Source organism: Tenrec ecaudatus, chromosome 11 (assembly GCF_050624435.1).
Source record: "Tenrec ecaudatus isolate mTenEca1 chromosome 11, mTenEca1.hap1, whole genome shotgun sequence".
In the NCBI taxonomy this organism is placed as follows: Eukaryota; Metazoa; Chordata; class Mammalia; order Afrosoricida; family Tenrecidae; genus Tenrec; species Tenrec ecaudatus.
The window spans coordinates 84,413,877-84,434,750 of NC_134540.1; the positions used below are offsets into that span (position 1 = coordinate 84,413,877).

Consider the following 20,874-nt stretch of genomic DNA (forward strand, 5'->3'; position numbering starts at 1 on the left):
ACCCATTGCTGCTGCCCCAATATGCTGAGAGACCTGGGAGGGTAAGAAGACTTGGCACAAGTGACTCACCACTCTACTTGAGCACTGGGCCTCTAGCTCCGCTGGAGCGCCACAGCAGCTCATGCCAACCATGGTGCCTGCCCTCACTGTCCGCCCTGCCAGAGAGATTTAAAACTCTGCCTACAGTGTGGCGTATGGCAGCACATTTGTCAGCCCACTGTCTGCCTGTCTCCTCCCAGTGGAAGCTGGAAAGAGCCCACTGTGCGTGCGTGAGCACCCATCTCTCCACGGGACAGGACATTAAGCTCAGAGAAAGATTTGTGTGATACATCTGAGTAATGGGCCATGAAATTGACATTATAAGTTTTAATTATTATTAATGCCTTGCGGTGGCGGCTGGTGTTAATTATCCTGCAGTCATCCCAGGTGGATTCCCCCTTCTCCTTTTATTTCTTTCACTTAATGACTTCGGCCCATGGCTGCATGGCAATGTGTGGGTCCCATTCCTCCGAAGGGAAAGAGCCATCTGAGAAAGGGGAGCGCTCAAACGTCTGGCGTCAGAAAGGAAACCTGCAAGGTGTGCTTGCACTTGGATGTGTAGGAGCCGGCTTCCAGCAACCCCCCAGTTTGCTGTTGTGAGATGTGCAGAAGTCGCCCCTCATCATCATGGCATCTGCCTACCTCTAGGCCTCGTTCATGGGCTAATTAGTTCATACTTGGAAAGGACTTTGAAGGTGGAAGACTCTGTGAAGGTGCTAAGTGTCACCATTACTTAGCAGTTCCTAACAGTGAGCACCCGCTTCCACAAGGCAGCAACCCCCTTAATTTTCTTCTTGCCCTCGGAAAGGTGTCCCACATCCTAATTAAAATCGTTTGTTACTTCTCTGGGTTCTTGTGCTCTAAGATGCTGACTCCTAGACAGTGTGAGGAAAGGGGGTTAGAGTAATAGGTCTCTTTCTCCCTTTCTTCTCGTCTCTGATTTCTTTCTCTCACCTCTTTGCCCATAGACTAGCACTATCATTCCAGGACCACCTGGTCACACTGGAAATGGAGCCGGCCCAGGTCTTTGTGGAGGGATCTCAGCCCTACATCGCAGCTAATCAGCTCTGACCGTGGGCCCCAGGGGCTCTGTCCAGAAAGGTGGCTCTGGGTTGAGTATCCTCCACATACTGCTCCTGCTCCTGCTTCTCTAGAAGGTGCTTGGCCCCAACTCCATGCCCTGCTTCATTGCTGAAAGAACTAACTGCTCAGTGCTTCTCTGTGCTACTTAACCAGCTCTGGGTGGGCTCTGGGGAGGGTCATTCATGTGCAGACGGTTGTTTCAACCAGCCTTGTCTTTCTTTTCCAGCTTCCTGACTCCCCCTCCCTGTCCTGTTCCTGTTTCAGGAATAACCTTTGTTGATTTCTACTAATGGGCATCGAAAGCGCACTTACTATGTGCCAGGACTCCCAGTTCTTCTGGGCTCTGGAATCCTGGTTCTGAGAGCTTTGTTTTCAGAGGGAACGGACACAGTGGGCCTGGGGGTTACGGTGGTTACTCATTGGGCTGCGATCTACTAGGCTAGCATTTTGGAACCACCAGCCACACCTTGGGAGAAAGATGGGGCTTTCACCTCCCCTAGAAAGTTATAGCCTAAGAAACCCACAGGGGCAGTTCGACCCTGTCCTACAGGTCACTGTGATTTGGCATCTGCTCGATGGCAGTGAGTTTGGATTGGGGTTCAATTCAGTGGGCTGAGCTCTAGGCTCAGGATGCTCATGAAAAGTTTCAGGAGCACAGCCTGGGAAGGGAGGGAGGGAGGGAGAGAGGAGAGCAGAGCAGGCAGGATTGGAGCTCAGTCTGCGATGGAAACCTTGTGGGCAATGGCTCAGAGAGTCCACAAGTGCAGCCTCTTTGTGAAAAAGGGCGCTGCCCACCTCTGCCAAGGCGGGAGGAGTGGGAAGTATGTTAAAGCTGTGGTGAGGCCCGCTTCAAGGAGCCTTGACTACCAAGCTGAAGATCTTGAATCCCTCAGTGAGGGCCTTGGAATGTATAAGCAGCACAACGGACGCGAGGATTGGCTCTCTGTTTTGGCACGTAGCCTCAGCGTGGGCTGAGGGACTCTGGACATTCAGTAGAAGAGGTTTGGGTCTGTTTAGGGTAGCGTGTCTGGCAGATAAAGGCCATGGCAGTAGAAGTATAGACAGGGACTTATTGGTTAAATCACTGACGTGGAAGGAACAGGATGGGTGAAACCAGGGGGAAAGTGCGCACAGGGGTGTGCATTTGGGTGCTTGCCTCACATCCTGGTAGGGAGCCCGTACCCAGCACGAGGGAGCCCGGATGAGGGGCAACCCATGGTGTCAGTGCGCTGGTGAGACATCCAGACAGAGACTCAAGCTAGCTGTTAGATTGCCCAGAAATGAAGTTGGAACCATGGATAGACTTGAGCAGTGCTCTCAGACCCTCCTCTTTAGCTAACCATAGCACCCAGTTGTGGCAATTAAAAGTGCCCGAGCTCCTGTCCCCGTGGGAGAAGCAAAATGTCCTTGCTTAGGAGCTGACCAGCCCTCACGTGGAGATGGAATACTTTTGGGGACACACAACCAAGAGCCCCATTCTTGTCTGATCCTAGTCCTTGTAGTACAAAGTGTCCACTTTCCTTAGCTCTCTAAAATCACGGCTCATTACAATGTATTGTACTTACAGGACAAAGCTACCCAGGATGGGTGCGATTGAAAGCGAATGGATTTTTTTCCGTCACTGAGTTGCGCAGTGAACAATCCTCTGGTGTTACTATTTAATTGGTTCGTGGTGGCTGTTTGTCAATTTACCAGCAGGTTCTCTCTTAACTGCTCTCCTTTGACGTTGCTGAAACATAAATGTTGGGTGAGTGCGTTGCCAACATGTTATTAAGTCCTCTACAAAGGGTTTTCGATATATTAGTGCTTCAGGCTTTTGTGCTTACATCGATTGATTCAAATACTAAAGCAATCTTTGGCGTAGGCAGCCCTGGTGAGAAAAATGTGGCTTCTGCTGCGAAATTGTTGAGTGTGGACCGCAGGACAATGGGTCAGGTTTTTGTGCTTGGCTTTCCTTGGCATAGAATTGGCTCTTGGCAGTGCTTACTCAGCTAAGTCCATGGGGGCCACCCACATGGAAAATGAAGAGAAATCCCTGTGGACATTGGTCTTTATGAAACCGAGCCCAGGAGGCAGGCACGGACATCAAGTCGAGATTCAGAGTGGTACATGGCAGGGCTGCTCAATGGACCCCTTACTGCTGAGCAACAGCAGATTGCCAAGAACTCGGCTGCGTTTCAGGGCCAGTCATGTTTTGAGGCCAACGTTGGCAGATAATTTCTGGATGGGCTGACTGACTTGGGGACCCTGAGAGGAGCATCCCATGACGTTGAAAGGACAGCATTGTATGCACGTGAAGTTCTGAACCAAAAGATGTCAGGCGTCATGGGTGTAAGCGCTACACCCATCTTCTAAAACGTTCAGGGTACTGGGAACCAAGGTCCTAAGAGTGATGTTTTGAAAGACCGTTGATGGTACCGCATTTGATAGTCAAGAAATCATCTCGTCCCTGGGCAACATAAATGTGTGCCATGGAATCCGAGAGTGACAGGATGGAATAAGCACATGAAAACCTGTTCTCACCCCCAGAACGCTGCAGCCTGTGTTGGGAGGGCTTCATTGGTTAAGGGAGGACCACGTTCATTGTTGGAAATTCTCCTTGTTTCTGGACTAAAGTCACGGAGCAACACCACCCAATGGAAATAAACCCAACAGAGGGTAGTGGGTCACAACATTCCAGAGCTAGGCCACCTGGACTTGGCTTCTTCCTGGCTCAGTTTCCACAATCTTGCCCTAACCAAGTAGCACAGGGTCGGCGGCTCTAGGAGCAGAGATTTGGTTTCTAACAGTTCAGGATTTTAGAAGGCTGAGTTCAGGGGTGAATTCTAAGGGAAAGTCTTGCTGTGCTGCATTCAAGGTCTAGTGGCTGCTGGCAATTCCTGAAATTCCGGGACGTGCAGATGGCATCTGCCTCTGTGGTCACATGCAATCAGACTTCCCTCACATAGTGTGTTCTCTTTCTCTGAGCCATCATTCAGGAGGAATTAAGGTTAAGACCAACCTATTCTCCTAAGTCCTCATTAGCACGACAAAAGAAAACCCTCATGTCCAAGTAAGATCACGTACAAGGGTTAGGACTGCAACAAACCTTTGTGTGGGGCAGGAGCAGATGCAATCCAATGGACCACATTGCTCTCCCACTTCTGGGTGAGGGATTTGAGCACGTTGTTTGTCTTTGTGTCGCAGTTCCTTATGGGTAAATGGAGCTACTCTTAGCCCCTCTTAGACACAGAGCGAGTTAGTCTCTAGGTGCAAGGCTTAGAAGGGTGTATAGGCTACCAGGTGCCATTTGTGGATAGATGATTGTCCAAGTTCCGTAGAATCTTTTGACTCTGCTGAGCTGTGGGGCTTATAGATTCCTGGGCCAGGGTGTCTATTCCTTAAATGTTCTCTACTGCCAGGGCGCTCTGTACACACCCACAGCCCCAGCACATCCCCTCGCCGGTTGCTCTGAGTCCAGTCTGTCTCACAGCTGCCACCTGTACACCCGAGGAGGGTTTTCAGGGACTGACTTCTCAGCCGTAGGCTGACAGGCCTTTTTTCCGAGGTGTCTCTGGGGGACCCAGACCTCTAACGTTTGTGTTAACATCAGAGGGAGTTAACCGTTCGCATCACCCAGGGGCTGCCAGACTGAGCCCCGCCTCGGGAGCGCTATTCTCCTCAGAGCAAATCCCACCTCGGGCAGGCAGTGGGAAGGGTCATGCCAAGTAACCAGGCATGTTCTTTTGCTTTCAGAATATTTCCCAGCTTCCCTATGGAAAAGCCCTCTACAACTACGAGGGGAAAGAACCCGGCGACCTCAAGTTCAACAAGGGTGACATCATCATGCTGCGCCGCAAGGTGGACGAGAACTGGTACCACGGGGAGCTCAATGGCAATCACGGCTTCCTGCCTGCCAGCTACATCCAGTGCCTCCGGCCCTTGCCGCAGGCCCCGCCCCAGGGCAAAGCACTTTATGATTTTGAGATCAAGGACAAGGACCAAGACAAGGACTGTCTGACCTTCACCAAGGTAAAGTGAAACTGTAGTTATTCTGGGCGACTCCTAGCCACTGTGAACACATCCCCGCCTGCCCCTCCAAGCCAGCCCTTCAGGGGTTGAGCTTTGCCTTCTCTTTGAGACTTGGTGCCTCAATTAAATGATCCCTGGGACTGCAGTGAGTTAAGCTTTGTGTTGCTACCTGGAAGGTTGGCTGTTCAAATCTACCAGCCTCTCCACAGAAGGATAATGAGACAGTCTGCTCCTATAAGGATCTACAGCCTCGGAATCCTTGTACTGGGTCATTATGAGTCAGAATGCCCTTACTGGCAGTGAGATTGTTGCCTTAATACAAAGAGCCTGGATAGTACTGTGAGTTAGGCATTGGGCTGCTAACCACAAGGTCAGCAGTTCAAAAGCACCCTAGGAGAAAGATTACTCTGTCTGTTCCTGTAATATGAGGATGATAGTTATTATGCATTTTATAAGGTTTTTATGAATGAAGCTGTCACATAGCAAGGGCTTGAAAAAAATGTGAACCAACACAAGCATTAACAGCAGGTCTCTCCGTGAACTCGAGTCACGTAAACGGCCCTCTGGCTTTTAAGTGGCAACTCAAATTCAAGGGAATAAAGAACCTCATGAGACTTAGCAGAGAAAACTGCTCCAAAGAGTCCATCCAGTTCACTGGGAACGAGCCCACCTGACTGGGACGTCAATGTGGTTATTGTCCCAACTTCTTAGAGTCATTCAAGCAGTCTGGGCCAGACTTGCCGACAAAGAGCAATGTTTGGATGGACAAAACCCCAAAATATTATTTATCTAGTGTGAGTTGTCTTAGGAGCTTTGAATGGTTCACAGAGGGGCCTGGGTGCCCGGCTGTCCCTGCCCGCTGAGGTGGTTACGTGTGAAAGAAAACCGACACAAACAGTTACTATTTGTTAATCATCTAATAAGGGCCACGCTGTTCGAAGAGCTTCCCGCGCTCTCACTGCGTCTTCACAAACTGTCAAAGGGCCCCAGGGAGAGAGGCCGAGCCCGGTGCTCCCAGTGATGGAACTGACGCTCAGAGAATGAGGTCAACCAAGGTTGGCTTGACCCTCCCTCTCAGGTCTTCTGCCTCCGGTTTCTCCTTTGACTCTCCCTCGAGCCCTGATGCCCTCTCTTTCTGACACACGTGTGTGTGCTCATGCACATACACAATTGTAAGTAGCACCACTAGAAACCTAACTCATATATGACCTTAGAATCCACCCTCCCCCCATTTCCCTGCACAGGAAACTGTCTTTGACTCGTGCCCTCAGGTACCTCAGATGCCCATGGGTCATTGCTATTTGCTGTCTTCCACGGCTCAGTGTTGAACAGCCGGCTCCAGAGAACTTTGGGCTATGACCAGGGCCTCCTAATGAACACATACATCCGCACCACTTGAGCACATCTAGGTGGTTTTTCGCTGAAGCCCTATCACGATGAACGCAGGATGTCGAATGACTTTGGCCATGAAAATGAGCAGCGCCATTCTAAGGTGGACAGCAGTAGGGCCCGCAGTCCTGATGAGGCTGGCGACCCCCGGTGTGTTTGCCCTGCTCTCCTTGGCTCTCGAGCACACGTGCATCCTCTGTGCTGCCTTCTGGGTTCCTGGCACCAAGTCTGCAGCGCGGGCTCCCTGCAGTGCTGCCAGCGCTGGCTCATGTCTGCTATTTATGTCTTGTCCCATTGTTCAGCCTGACAGTGAATAATCTATTTTCCATTCAGAGATTCGACTCTTTATTCCTTCCTTTCATCAAGGTGTTCTGATGCTAATTTCAGTTGTCATCTGGCTGCTGACGCTTCCTGGGAAGCCAGCATCCTGGTTCCTCTCTTTCTCTGTCCAAGGACCAGGGTGGCATGCTGCCAGGGATGTGGGCGCATGAAGCTCCGTGCTATGGCTTGTGACTGAGAGCACTGACGCCATCAGCCCTTTCGGGTCTCTGGTTGGACTCTTACTAAGGGGCAGCTTATGAGTGCCTCCTTCCTATTAGCCCCCAGGCTCTTCCTAGCTCAGTTGGCTCTTGTGACCCAGACAAGGTCATCCTCCCCCAGAAGGTTTTACAGTGAGAATCTCTCTGGGTCACTGGGTAACTCATTCTTCCCTGAAAGGTTCCGGTTGTCTGGAGCCTCCCAGGCAGGCATGATGTCATCTCGTGGAAGTTAACCCTGACAGATCGTACCACCACTAGACCCCTCTACAATGTTCCACCAGCCCGTGCGTCCAATGTGATTTATTTTGGTGGAACACATTGGACCAGAACACATTGGACATAGGGACAAAAAGGGAATGTGACCCACATACTCAGTAAACATTGACTAAGCCCCAACTGCTTGCTTGGCATGATGCTATTGATAGGAGCTGCAGTACTGACCGGGCACACCAACTCCCTGTCCTCCTACCGCTTGTAGCCTACTGGGAAAAACAGGCAATCAGCAAGACAGGAAGTAAATATGAAAGCATAACTCCAGAGGAACGACCAACTGGAGCACCCAGTGGGTAGGCTATGAGTTCCAAAATACTTGATGATATAATTTAAGATTTCAAAATAAATATTAAATAAGTCCTTATGGGCAAAAGTGAAACTTTATTAGACTTTTCAGATGCATTTTATGATTACTATTGATTTTATTTATTTGCTTTTTTTTAGGTTTTGGGGTTGTTTTTTTTTGTATTTGTGAAGAGGGTAGCATGATCTTTTTAGTGCTTAGGGGTTATAAAAGTCTTCACGTGTCACTGTGAAGTCGGTAGGCATTCATGCTATGAACTCGGTGCATCATGGGAGGCCTCTCTGAGAAGGCACTATTTAATTTGCAATTGGCTGTGACAAGAAAGTCAGCTATATGGGGACCTGGGCATCTCTTGTTATGAATGAAGTGACCTCGTGGGAAGTCAGTACAATACATTCACTTCTTACTTATCCACTTGGGTAGGTTCTTAACATTGAAACTCAACATTATGAGAAAATGGAAGATGACCCCATCAGGCCACAAAACAGAAGGTGGCTATGTCACTCTGTAGTTGCCAGATTCTAAGCAGTACATAACTGCCAAACCACTGAGAATTCCGACCTGAGTTGACATCTAGCCTTAACTATCACAGCTGGGTGATTCCTGTCTATCACCTTGAAATTCATGCCCGCTGGACATAGTCATCAATGAGCAAAAGGGTTGCATAGCTGATTCTTAACTCCTGACGTAAATGCAACCTATCAGGTAGTGAGATAATCAATAAGTGAGGAGCAGGTGTCTACTTTTTCCAGAGCCTACACATTTTCAGCTATATCATTATGTATTTTCTTGAACCCTCTGGATTAATCTAGACAGTTTGATTCCCAAAGACAATCAGTTATACTGTGACACCTCCTACCGTGCTCAACATAACCTTTTCAATAATACCCTCTTTCCCCTCATATTTACCTCAGTGGCTTCCTAGAGATATCGTAACAAAATTCTCCAAATGTATTACAATTTTTTTGTTACACAGTTCTACAGGATTGAAGCCCAAATCAAGGTGTTGGCAGGACCATGCTGCCTCTGCAGGCGCTCGGGACCGATTCTTCTTTCACTCATCCTCGCTCCTGGGACTTCCTGACAGTCTTTGTTCTTGAATTTCCAGATGCCTCACCCCAGTCTCTGCTTCCATCTCCATGTGGCTTGGTGTGTGTCTGTCTTCTCTTGTGTCTTTTACAAGGACACCCCCTCATTTTGAATTACAAGACATACTGCTCCAATATGACCTCCTGGTAACTGGTAACATCTTTAAAGACTCTATTCCCAAACAAGGCCGTGTTAGTAAATGCTGGGGTGAGAACATACTTTCAGGGGACACAATTTATTTCATAGCATAAATGTAGAGCAAAGCTTTAGTTAGGCAGAGCTATGCCCATCTTGATTAGGTGCCTTGTTCTGCCTGCATTTTTCCCTTCTGAATTTCTCTAAATATAGACTCCAATGGACATGAGTATGACTCATTTCTGCTCATTCTATTTTCCGTTCACAGGACTATTTGCTTGACACTTTTCTGCCACTGTATATCGAGCACACTCATTTCCCCAGTGCCTAAAATACAGTCGAAAGGCAGAAGGCTAGTTCAGTGTAACAGCTTTCGTTTATGTCGCACGTCCAGTGACCATGTGGTTCTTTGGGATCATTGGTTCGTGCTAGCTTGGCTTGGACTCCAGGCATTGTTTTTTAAACGTTTCATTCTGGAGCAAGCAAAGGACAGAGTCTCTAAAACTCATTGACGGGGTTTGAAATGGAACTACCCTCTGTGGCCCATTTTTCAGCCCAGCCCTAGACAGATGTGCAAGGGAAACGGGAACCCCACTCAGTACATAACACCTCAAACAGCCAGCCATATGTGATCAAAGGGCAGCCTTTGGCTTCAGGTGAGGGGAGGAGGGAAAGAGAGGGGAAACAGGACTGGGATGTGTGATGTTGCCTTGAGAGGATAGCAACAAGTGAGAAGCAGCACAATGCAAATGGACTGCTGATTGCAAACTTGGTGATGCACTCCATCACCTTCCACCCAACTCATGATACACAAGAAATGCACAACAAAGGCTCAGTACTGAAAACAGGGAGGTACTCATGTCAAGTTGACTATCTAGATCAAGGCAAGTGGATTAAGAATTCAGAACTAAAAATAAAACGAATTGAAAAAACAAAGGTAGCACTAACTTTCCCTTAGAAAAAAAATCACCCTGGTGATGTCAATGGACTTGCAAAGGACATGAAGCGGGTGGGTAAATGCAAGAGTTGTGCCTTGCTTGAAGGTGAGCAAGCGGCCACCTAGCTCAGAAGCAATAAAGCCCACATGGAAGAAATACACCAGCCAGTGTGATCACGAGGTACCAAAGGGACCAGGTATAAGGCATCATGCAAAAAAAAAAGAATATATATATATGTGTGTGTGTGTGTGTGTGTGTGTGCATGTATGTGTGTGTGTATATATATACCATATTGAATGAAGGGGGAAGTGCAGAGTGGAGACCCGAGGCCCAAGTGTCGGCCAATGGAGATCCCCTCATAGAGGGGTTTAGGAGAGGAGATGGGTCAGTCAGGGTGCGATGTAGTACCGATGAAGAACACAGCTTTCCCCCAGATCCTGGATGCTTCCTCCCCCCAACTACCATGATCCGAATTCTACCTAGATAGGGCAGAGGTTGTACACTGGTGCATATGAGGGCAGGAGGCACAGGGAATCCAGGGTGGGCGATACCTTCAGGACCAAGGGTGTGAGGGGCGATGCTGGGAGAGTGGAGGGTGAGTGGGTTGGAAAGGGGGAACTGATTACAAGGATCCACATGTGACCTCCTCCCTGGGAGAGGGACGGCAGAGAAGGGGGGGAAGGGAGACTCCGGATAGGGCAAGATATGACAAAATAACGATGTATAAATTACAAAGGGCACATGAGGGAGGAGGGAGCGGGGAGGGAGGGGGGGCAAAAAGAGGACCTGATGCAAAAGGCTTAAGTGGAGAGCAAATGCTTTGAGAGTGATCAGGGCAAAGAATGTACAGATGTGCTTTATACAATTGATGTATGTATATGTGTGGATTGTGATAAGAGTTGTATGAGCCCCTAATAAAATGTAAATAAAGAAAAGAAAACAAAGAGTTGTGCCTTGAGTGTTGTCTGGTGGACAGGTCTGACTGTGAAAATGGCATGAACGAAAAGCATTCCGCAGCCTTTGTTCCCACAGTCTTTGTTTTAGTTGAGTAGGGAATTAGTCATTGCTTTTTGTGAAGCAGCATTCAAGTCTATGACCTGACATTTTTGTAGGTCCAGTTCAAAAAGCTAGGCACGGCAAATAAAAAGGTTGGAAGGCACGGAGTCCCCAAGTCTGTTAAGGGATCCTGTGATGCCATCATGGGTCCTTGACGGGTGCTGCTCTCTAAATCCCCAGAGGGGGGTGCACTTGGTGGGGAGGCGGCTTGGTTCAATGACCTCATTGAAGGTGTGCCCCACGATTACTTCTGTGACCAACCTTAGGCTACCGCAACCCCACTGAGCCACAAGTTCATGATTGCCAGCATTGTTGATTGCCATTGAGTTGACCCTGACTCGAGGGGACCCCACATGTACGCCATCGGGTTTCCAAAGCTTGGTCTTCTGAGGTGGGTTTCAAATGCCTCCTTTTCATCGGGGAGTCGAGTGCTTAACTGGTTACGCTACTCAGGAACGAACACAAAAACTCAGAATCGCACTGCCATTGAGTCCATGCCGACTTAGAGCGGCCCCTATAGGGCAGGATAGAACTGCCTCTGTGAGTTTCCAAGACGAGAACACCGCATGGGAGTCGAAAGCCATGTCTTTCTCCTGAGTTGCTGGTGGCTGTTTCCAAACTACTGACCTATCAAAGCCCTAAGGGTTACCACGACACCACCAGGGATCCCCAGGAAACGAATACAAGCGGGCTTCAAAAAGCATGTGGGAAAATTGAATTAAAAGATACTGGAATTTGCGCAGGAACTGTTGGAAGTCCCCTCATTCATGCCGGGGAAGTTCAAGATTAGATAGCATACTATCAGTAAAGAACTGAATGTGAAACTTGGCACACATGGGGGGGATTTAAGTTGCATTCTTTTTGTGGCTTACTTGGTGTGTATTCATTCAACTACACCATTCAGTAAGTTCTTATCGAGAATTATATGAAACTTTCAGCTCCATTTCACTCCAAATTCACTGTCATCAAGTTAATTATGACTCACAGAGGTCCCGGTGGGTTTCCAAGGCTGTAAGTCTTTAGAGGAGCAAAAAGCCCCATCTTTCTCTGTTGGAGCCACTGGTGGGTTTGAACTGTCAACTTTTTGGTTAGCAGCCAAACTCATAGCCCACTATGCCACCAGGACTCCAATTGAAAACAGTTTTGTTACTTTGCCAGTTGGGGCTGCCCTTTAATAAATTCACCCTGTAACACTCAGGAATCCTCAGTCCCTAGACGTCTTCAGTCAATTCCTGGGTCCTCTCAGAATCAAATCATGCTGTCTCCCAACAGTGGAGACTGTAGCTCAGCTCACCAGCCCGTCACCCTACCTCATTTGCCAGGTACAGAAGGGCCCAGGTTGTGGTGGGCGCAGACACTGCCCATTGAAATCCTGATCTAGGACCCTCCCCTCTCCCTTCCTCGCCCTGCCAGGCCCAACGAAGAGATTGTTTGGGTTGGCAAAACCCTTTTTAAAACATGCATGACCACATTGTAGCCTAGTCTTTGGTTGGTTGGTTTCACCATAAAGCCCTGCCATTGAATATTTCACCATCAGTTCCTGTAAGTGAGACTTCTCTCCTTTGGGAAGTCAGCCCTCATTCATCCCCGGTGATGTTCTTCGGAGCTGGGCAAGACTGACGTGCATGAAGAGCAGATGAAGTTTGGGCTCTAGATAAGGTGACCAGACATCCCGCTTTTGGCAGGACAGTCCCAATTTTTAGCAATTTTTCCTGCGTCCCACAGCATTTTTAAAAAGTCGCGATTTTTGAAAGAATGCACAAGCTGGGGTATACAGTTTTTAGCTGCCATGTGGCTATTTCTCCAGGATATGAGTTTTATCAATGATGTCCCGCTTTACCAATGTTAAAATCTGGTCACCTTACCTAGAGTCAAGTAGACATGGATTCAAACCAGAAAACTTCCCTATGCTATATGTTGACTTATTCTTTAGTCTCTTTTTTAAAGTACGAAATAGAAGTCGGTATCAGGATTAAATGGGCCAAGCCACTTAGAGAACTGAGCACAAAGTAAGTGTTCGGTAAACACATACTTCCTGCCTCCTCCTTTCTTCTCATTTCAGGAAGAGTTATGATTCCGTCAGCTAATATATACGTGTATAGAAGGTGGTATGTTAGCCCCACAGTGTGCACATGAAAGTAAATAGTCTTATACCGTCGGGAGGTGGGATAAGAAGTTTGAGTCCACCGTGCCCTTACTTTCTTGATAAGCTTTCTGAAATCATGATGAATCTGAAATCACAGACAGGCCACAGGCAGCCCGTCCCAGCTGGGCACAGGGGCCTGCAGGATGCGTCCACGTTGCTGCATCTTTTTGAGTAGGAATCGAGAGCCTTTCAGAGCTGGGAAGGATGCTGAGTGTTTTGCTTTTTCCTACCCGTGTTGGTGAAGCCAGAGTGGCGTGAGCTCCGGGAGAGCTGGGTTCATGGTGCCTCTCTCCTTCCCCGACCCCCTCTTCCTGGCGGGAAGATGAACTTGACAAGTTCAGAAGAGAAACTAAACAGGGCTTAGCTCGCCTTGTGGCAGCTCCTTTTGTGGTTTGCCCCCTCTCTGCTCGGAAAGCGGCCCTGCAGCCTCCTCTTCATGCCAAGGGTCCAGACAGCCTTCTGTGAAGAAGTCGCTTTGGATGGAGTGCTAAACTCACAGGGACACAGCAGGAAACGCTGGAAGGGTGTGTGTGTGTGTGTGTGTGTGTGTGTGTGTGTGTGTGTGTGTGTGTGTGTGAAGGCTTAGGCAGTGAAGTTATCCATCTGTAGAATGTTCCAGCCCCTATACCTCTTCTTGCCAGCCTTAGACAGGGTTCCTGGGAATGGTTGCAAGAGGATGGCTTGTGTGTCAAGATTGGATGATGCCTGAAACTTTGTCGGAAACTTTTCAAAACAATATCTGGTATCTGAGCTCTCTCCTCACAAACACAACTCCCACCTGACCGGACCCCTCACTTCCCTCACCTGGATGATTGCAGTACCTCTTAGCCCCAAGCCCTTGCTTCCACCCCAGTGCAGTTCGTGCTCCACTCAATGGGAACACAAACCACACCCGTTCCTGCCAAGTAGGTGGTGCTGTGTGGGTTAGAGTAGACCTGTGTCACACCGTGTGTCACAGGTTGATTTTTCAGATGTTTACCGCCAGTCCTTTAAGGTGTATGAGAATCACTTCACACCTGGGCTCCATGGTTTCCCATGATTTCTCAGTGTTTTGACTTGTAGTGACCCAGTGTCCAATCAGCAGAGCAATGACACACCGCCAGCCCTGCACCGGCCTCACACTTGTTCTCAGGTGTGAGCCCATAGTGCAGTCTCTGCATCAGTCCATCTTGTTGAGGGCCTTGCTCTGTGCTGTCCCGCTTTTGTACCAGGCAGATGTCCTTCTGCAGGGACTGATGCCTCCCAACAGCACGTCCAAAGGGTGTGGGGCAAAGTCTCGCCATCCGTGCTGCTGAGGAGACTCTGACTGCACTTCTGCTTGCTCTTTGGCAGCTGTGGCCCTTTCCGTATTCTTTGCCAGTACCACAGTTCACATGTATCCATTCTGCTGCAGTCTTGCTTATTCAGTGTCCAACTTTCACATGCATTTGAAAATACCTTGGCTTGGGTCAGTCCTCAAAGCATCCTCCATGCTTCGCAACATTTCAAAGAAGTCTTGTGCAGCAGGTGTACCTGATGCAATGCATTGTTGGATCTCCTGACTGCTCCTTCGGTTGTGGATCCAAGCAATATGATAGCCGTGACAGCTTCAGTCTTGTGGCCACGTGTCATGCTATTACCCATCGGTCCATTTGTGAGGAGTTTGGTCTTCTTTGAGTTGTAATCCATGCTGTTTCTTGGTAAAAGGTTGTTATTGTGCAAAGGGTCCTACCAGATCCAGCCTCTCTTCATCTTATTTCTTGCCACTTGCTCCCAAACATACAGGCCCCTTGCTGTTCGTCTCATGCCCAAGCCAGCCCACTTCAACCAGGCCTATCCATTGGTCTCCCCACAGTCTGTACTGCTCATCTAGAACACCCAGTATCATGGAACATGTGTGTGCCCGTACACACACACACACGCACACACACACACACACACACACCATGCCATATCCCCTCACTTCCTCTCTAACATGTTGTATATTTATGTTGAAGTTATCTCTCCTCACTGCAATGCAGTTATCTCTGGTATTAATAAATATTAACAATGAATATGAGGATAGTCTTCCTTTTTAAGGAGCCAAAGAAAGTAAGAGAGGGAGAGAGAAAGAGAAAGTAAGAGAGATGGAGAGAGAGAGCTGCCTTGGTCTGAGGGTAAAGAGTCATCTATTGAGAAGGGCTTGCTAGTGAAAATATATGTGACGAAAACAGGTAACGCACGTGCCTGGCTGCTAACCAAAAGGTTGGTGGGTTGAACCCACCTTGAGGTGTACTGGATGAAAGAGAGCTGCTGACCTACTCTGGAAACCCAGATTTTGAAACCTATGGTTCAACTTTGGCACACCTGGGGATCCCTAGAAGTCAGGATAGACTTACAGGCACTGGTAAGGGACCTTGGAAGCATACATTTATTCCCTTTCCATCTCCTTGCTCACTTGTCCCTTCATTCGCTCTTTGGTTGCTCATCAACTATCAGTCCTGTTCAGATTTGGGCTAAGTGGCAAGGAGAGCAAATGAATCCCATAGAGTCCAGTCCTGAATCACCACAGCACAGCGAGACTGCACTCCGTTGATGTGTGTGTGTCCCTGTGCGTGCTCAACTCAGTCTCCACAGGAGGAAGGGTCAGCTAGATCAGCGGTTCTCAACCTGTGGGTCATGACCCCTTTGGGGGTCGAACGACCCTTTCACAGGGGTCGCCTAAGACCATCGGAAAACACATATTTCCAATGGTCTTAGGCACCGAGACACCGCTCCTCTGTCTCCAGGAGGGTGTGCCCACATGCAGATATGCCCACATATGAGTATCTGGCATGCTACACCATGCTTCAAGACAAAATTTCATTGATTTGTCATTAGAAATAAATATGTCATAATCTATAATGACATACTGTTTTGTGATGAATCACTATGCTTTACTTATGGCCAGTTTGTAACAATGAGAATACATCCTGCCTATCAGATCTTTACATTACGATTCATGACAGTATCAAAATTACAGCTATGTAGTAGTAACGAAAATAATGTTGTGGTTGGGGTTCGCCATCCCCTGAGGAGCTCTATGGAAGGGTCATGACAGTAGGAAGGTTGAGAACCACTGGGCTACATCTGCCTTAGGTGCCAGGTGCCCCTCAGCACTTCCATTCCCTGAGCGGTGGGCTGTGGAATGTGGTCACCTCACTTTGAGCAGCTCTTCTGTAGTTCAGCTGGGGTTGGGGCTAGGGAGGGAGCAAAATGGGAGGATGCCCCCGGCTGTGGGGAAAGCTGCTCCCACCTGAAGGCTCAGCAGGGAGCCAGGACAGCACCCCAGGCTGCTTTGTGTTGGCGGACTAATGGCAGTTAATGATTCCATTAGGAACCGACTGTGAATGGCAGATAGTTATCCAAAGCCCAATTTTGTGTTATTTCTGCAACAAAAGGCTGGGGGAGACTTTGAGTTTTCCTTAATTTTAACCTCCCTGCTTGCTGAGAAATAGAGTCCTTAGGAATGCTTGCACCTGACAATGGGGAGCTCACCTGGTGAGGTGTGTGTGTGTGTGTGTGTGTGTGTGTGTGTGTGTGTGTGTGTGTGTGTGTGTGTGTGTTGGGGTGGGATAGGAGTCGGTGGGCGGCAGTGAGGGCCCAGGCAGTTCGGCAATTGCCCAACACTCAACCGAACAACCGGACATGGACATGGCGGCAAAGGTGGAGTCAGCCAAGCAGTTTCTACAGGAACCATGCAGAGTCCCTGATTCATTTCTGCCTCGTGGAAACCAATTGCGTGTAGGTGGGAGAATGGAGTGGAGAAATCTGAAGTGACTCCAGGAGCGCCATGGACCGTTTGCTATTCATGGTCCTTCGGGGACCGCTTCCAGGTGGTTTCTATGTCCAGACTTCCACACAGCTCTTCTAAGAGAGTAAAATACTAGGCATTTAAGCAATGGTTTCCCCAGGGTGGTGGTGGTGGCGGGTGGGCCGGGGGGGTGGTGGTGGCGGTGATTGCAACTGCTGGGGGAATTTTCCAGGACTTCAGTGATGGTGGCATTTCAGGCTGAACCCTAACGTGTTGGAGATGTGAGCTGTGACATTTACCTAGATGGTCCCTTTTAAATTCTATCAAAGGTCCTTGGGCTCTGAAACCACTTCCCATGGCACCCAGCGGCTTTCTGTGGTGACTCAGATGCACCTGAATGCCACTCAGGGACAGGGCGCTCCCCTGTCAGGGCTGTGTTCCTACAGCTTCTGTTCTGAACCAGGCCCGTGAATGCAGGAACCTTCGACGAGTTGGGTCAATGAACGAGAAGTGGGGTTCAAAGACTGCTTTTAAGATGGTGGAGCCTACCGTGTTCTCTGAGTGCTCTATAATTGTAGGACCCGCTGAGGGTTGGGAAAGAGGGTGACGGGTGTTTTAATAAGCACTTTATGCTCATGGCCCGGCATGAAATCATGTAGGGCCATCCCGAGAGCCTCTGGATGCAGAAAAACACTACTGCCACATGGCGATGCCATTTGGTATATTTTCCCGAGCCAGGGGCGTCAGGGAATAGGGAAAACAGCATATGGGACTCTACTGACCCCCCAGCAGCGGTGAGTGCTTGAATATGAACCTTGTACCTGAAATTGGCTTGTGTGTCTGGACGGGAAATGATGTTGTGAAAGCTACTTTCACGAGGATTTCATGAAGTCCTCAGGTGTTGCCATGTTGGCCCAAAAACGAACACACCTACTCCATGTGACTACTAGTCATGCATGGGGTGCCCTGTTGGGGTTCATTTGCTTATCTATACCCCGTAGGTATTGAAGTCCAGCTCATCGCCCCAATCCTGCCTACTGCCTGATTTTGAAAAATAGGGTTTTATGGAAACACAGCGACGCTCATTTCTGTGTGCCTCTCCTCTGGCTGCTTCTGCCCAACATCAGCACAGTTGAATGGGTGTGATAGAGATGGTATGGTCCACAAATGGTGGCTCTATTGCTTCTTACAGAGAACAGGTCGCTGGCCTATGGCTTAGAACTCAGCACACCGCAGGTGAGGCACCCAGACACTATCTCTATCCATTCTCTATCCTGTGCACTCCCCCCAGGAGCTGCCCACCAGGTTGAGTGGGTGTGATAGAGATGGTCTGGTCCACAAATGGTGGCTCTATGGCTTCTTGCAGAGAGTGGGTGTGCCTTTTTGGAGAGCAAGCGAGAGGGTGTGTAAGGGGAAGCCAAACTACCTATCAAACAGCAACTTAAACTTTGTGTAGAATGCAATTAATATCACTGAATTTTGCACATAAAAGTATAGGAATGGCTATAGGCCATAGGCTTTCCCAGGGTTATGAAAGTCTCACTTATGAACAAATCCGATCATCCTTTAATGTTTCATAAATTTGCCCTGACTTTAAAATTAGTGAACCAAACCCACACACACACCCCCCCTCTCTCTCTCTCTCTCTCATTCTCTCTCTCTCTTTCTCTCTCTCTCTCTCTCTCTCTCTCTCTCTCTCTCTCTCTCTCTCTCTCTCCATCCTAATCACCTTTTCTTGCTGTACCTGCAGCTTTTCATTCACTGAAAAGCTTTGAGCCTTTTCTTGCACTAAAATAAGGCTAAGTGAAAGACATACGTACTGGTCCCATTGTCACCAACAAATTTCACTCAACGACTCCATTAGGAGCAGATCTTGTGCATAGCCAGGGGACTATGCATCTGTGTGTGGGTCTGTTCACCCACACCATGTTGCTTTTCTGTTTCTTTTTAAGGGTGTCTAACGCACGCACACTATTCTGGTTTGGAACCAAAGAGATCACAAAGTATATACTTCCCTCTTCTTGAACTTGCCAGTACACCAGCTTCAGCTTTTAAAAATCCGACATAATGACATAATGAGAAGGGCTTCTCTTTCTTTCCTGGCTTTGCTCTGGTGGCTAAAGAAGTGGTTATTGTGTGCTCAGTGCACCAAATTCATGGTGTGAGCTGTAGCAAGCTAAGAACCCCAAACCAAACCCACTGTCACTGTGGATCCTGACTCATAGCACCTCTATGGACCGGTGTCCAAGGCTGTAAATCATTGTAGGTGCAGACAGTCTCAACTTTGGAGCAGCTTCTGGGTTTGAACTGCCGCCCCTGTAGTTAGCAGCACAACTTATAACCCACGACGTTACCAGGTCTGTAACAAAAAATATCTGTATTTTTTGGCTGCCCCATTTCAGTGGGTGGCAGAGCTGGGGAAAGCCTTCCAGGCTAAATCACTTGCTTATTTTTATGTAGGGAGAGTGGTATTATCCCCATCGATCTTCCCCAGTGAAATCTGGGCCAGCCATATAACAGTGTTCTGGATGGCACCACTAACCTGAAGTCCCAGCCAGTCACACGACGCAGAATTTCCTTCATCATTATTTAATCCAACACAGAAAACAACCACCAGGTGATGCCAGGCCACTGCTGGGGCCATATTGGATTGGCGCCTTATAGCCAGATGCCAGAACCAGAAGGAACTGTGTAGATTCCATCTGCTGATTGCATTAACCTCATTTTATTATAACTCCTCATCTTATGTAACTGGATTTTGTGCCCGTTTTTCCATTCTGGTGAGGTTTAACTCTACTATGTTATCGTAGTGTTAGATCATGATCATCCTTTTATGGGTGAGCCACCAAGCTGTGAGCTCTCCGTGGGAAGAGCATTGCCTCTTCAACCTTAAGATCACTCCTGGTACCTGGCACGTAGGGAGTTCTCATTCATCTGTCGGTAGCTCCAAGAAGAACAAGTAGCTTCACCTGAGCACATGCAGTGATGAGCACCTCACTGGCCTACAGGGCAGCCCTGAGTGTGGACAGGTTCCTGAGGGTGGCGCTGTGACTCCGTGACAGGGAGCCCGTGCTGCTAATTCCTCCTTCCTGGGTGACTCAGGGAGCTCTTGGTGATGATGCCAGAAGATCTGTCACTGCAGTAGTCAAATGCTCGCCTACAAACCAGAATGTGGGTGGTTCTGGGGGTGGGGTGGGGGGAGGAAGGGAGCTTATAGCCCATTTGATGGGATCGAATAACAGAATTGTATGTGAATAGATATAGTGGATTGTGTAAGATTTGGGGGAGGGGGAAAAACCCTCATAGGAAAAAAAAAGGAATGATGGTTCCTGGGCCGGGGGGTGGGGGTGGGGAATGGTGGGGGAGGAGGCGCTAATGGGGAGCAGATAACAAGGACGTCAAGAAGAACTGTGTTGAGACTAATTGTGGTAGCAATTGCACAACACTGCTTGATGTGCTTGAACTATGGAATGGTATGGTATCTGGAAGAGCTCCCAATAAAGACTACAAACAAACAAACAACCACCCCCACCTCAAGATTGGTGGTTGATCTGCTCCCATAAAGATTACAGACTTCGGGACCCTGTGGGTCAGTTCGAGTGTCCTCTAGGGTTGACTGTGAGTCAGCATCAGCTTGTTGGCAATGGGTTAATGCTGCCCAAGGAGCCCTGGTGGTTCCATGGTTACAGGGCTCAGCTACGAACCCTAATGATGGCTGGAACTCACCAGCTGGTGATTTCTTCCCATAAAGACGACAGCCTTCAAAACACCATGGGGCAGTTTTACTCTGCCTGTAGGGTCACGACGAGTCAGAATCAACTTGATAAACACGGGCTTGGTACGGGAGTGATGTCAAAATTCAAAGGCAGTAATCATGTCTTCTAGAGCTTTCTTCTTGTTTTCTGGCTCCATAATGCCACGTCCCTCGTTGTTTATATGACTCGGTTGTATACTTTTCCTGCAATGGCGGACTACCTTGATATGTGACGTCCTTTTAAAAGATGTGTTAAGACTAGGCTTAAAAGTCAAGATGCTCCATGACTTGTCCAGATTAGAATCTTTTTAAAGAAAAAAACATTCAGTACAGGATAATATACCAAAATATCTTCTAACTAGAATCT

General features: G+C 48.5%; 1 protein-coding gene across 5 annotated transcripts in view; it reads left to right on the forward strand.

Moving 5' to 3' along the window:
- Positions 1-20,874, forward strand: part of SH3RF3 (SH3 domain containing ring finger 3) — a 508,325-nt gene that overhangs the window by 298,620 nt on the left and 188,831 nt on the right. For all 5 annotated transcript variants that reach the window (XM_075563366.1, XM_075563369.1, XM_075563364.1 and 2 more), the window contains exon 2: positions 4,858-5,133. In XM_075563366.1, coding sequence (XP_075419481.1) covers positions 4,858-5,133 — 276 coding nt within the window. The remainder of the gene's footprint in view (positions 1-4,857; positions 5,134-20,874) is intronic.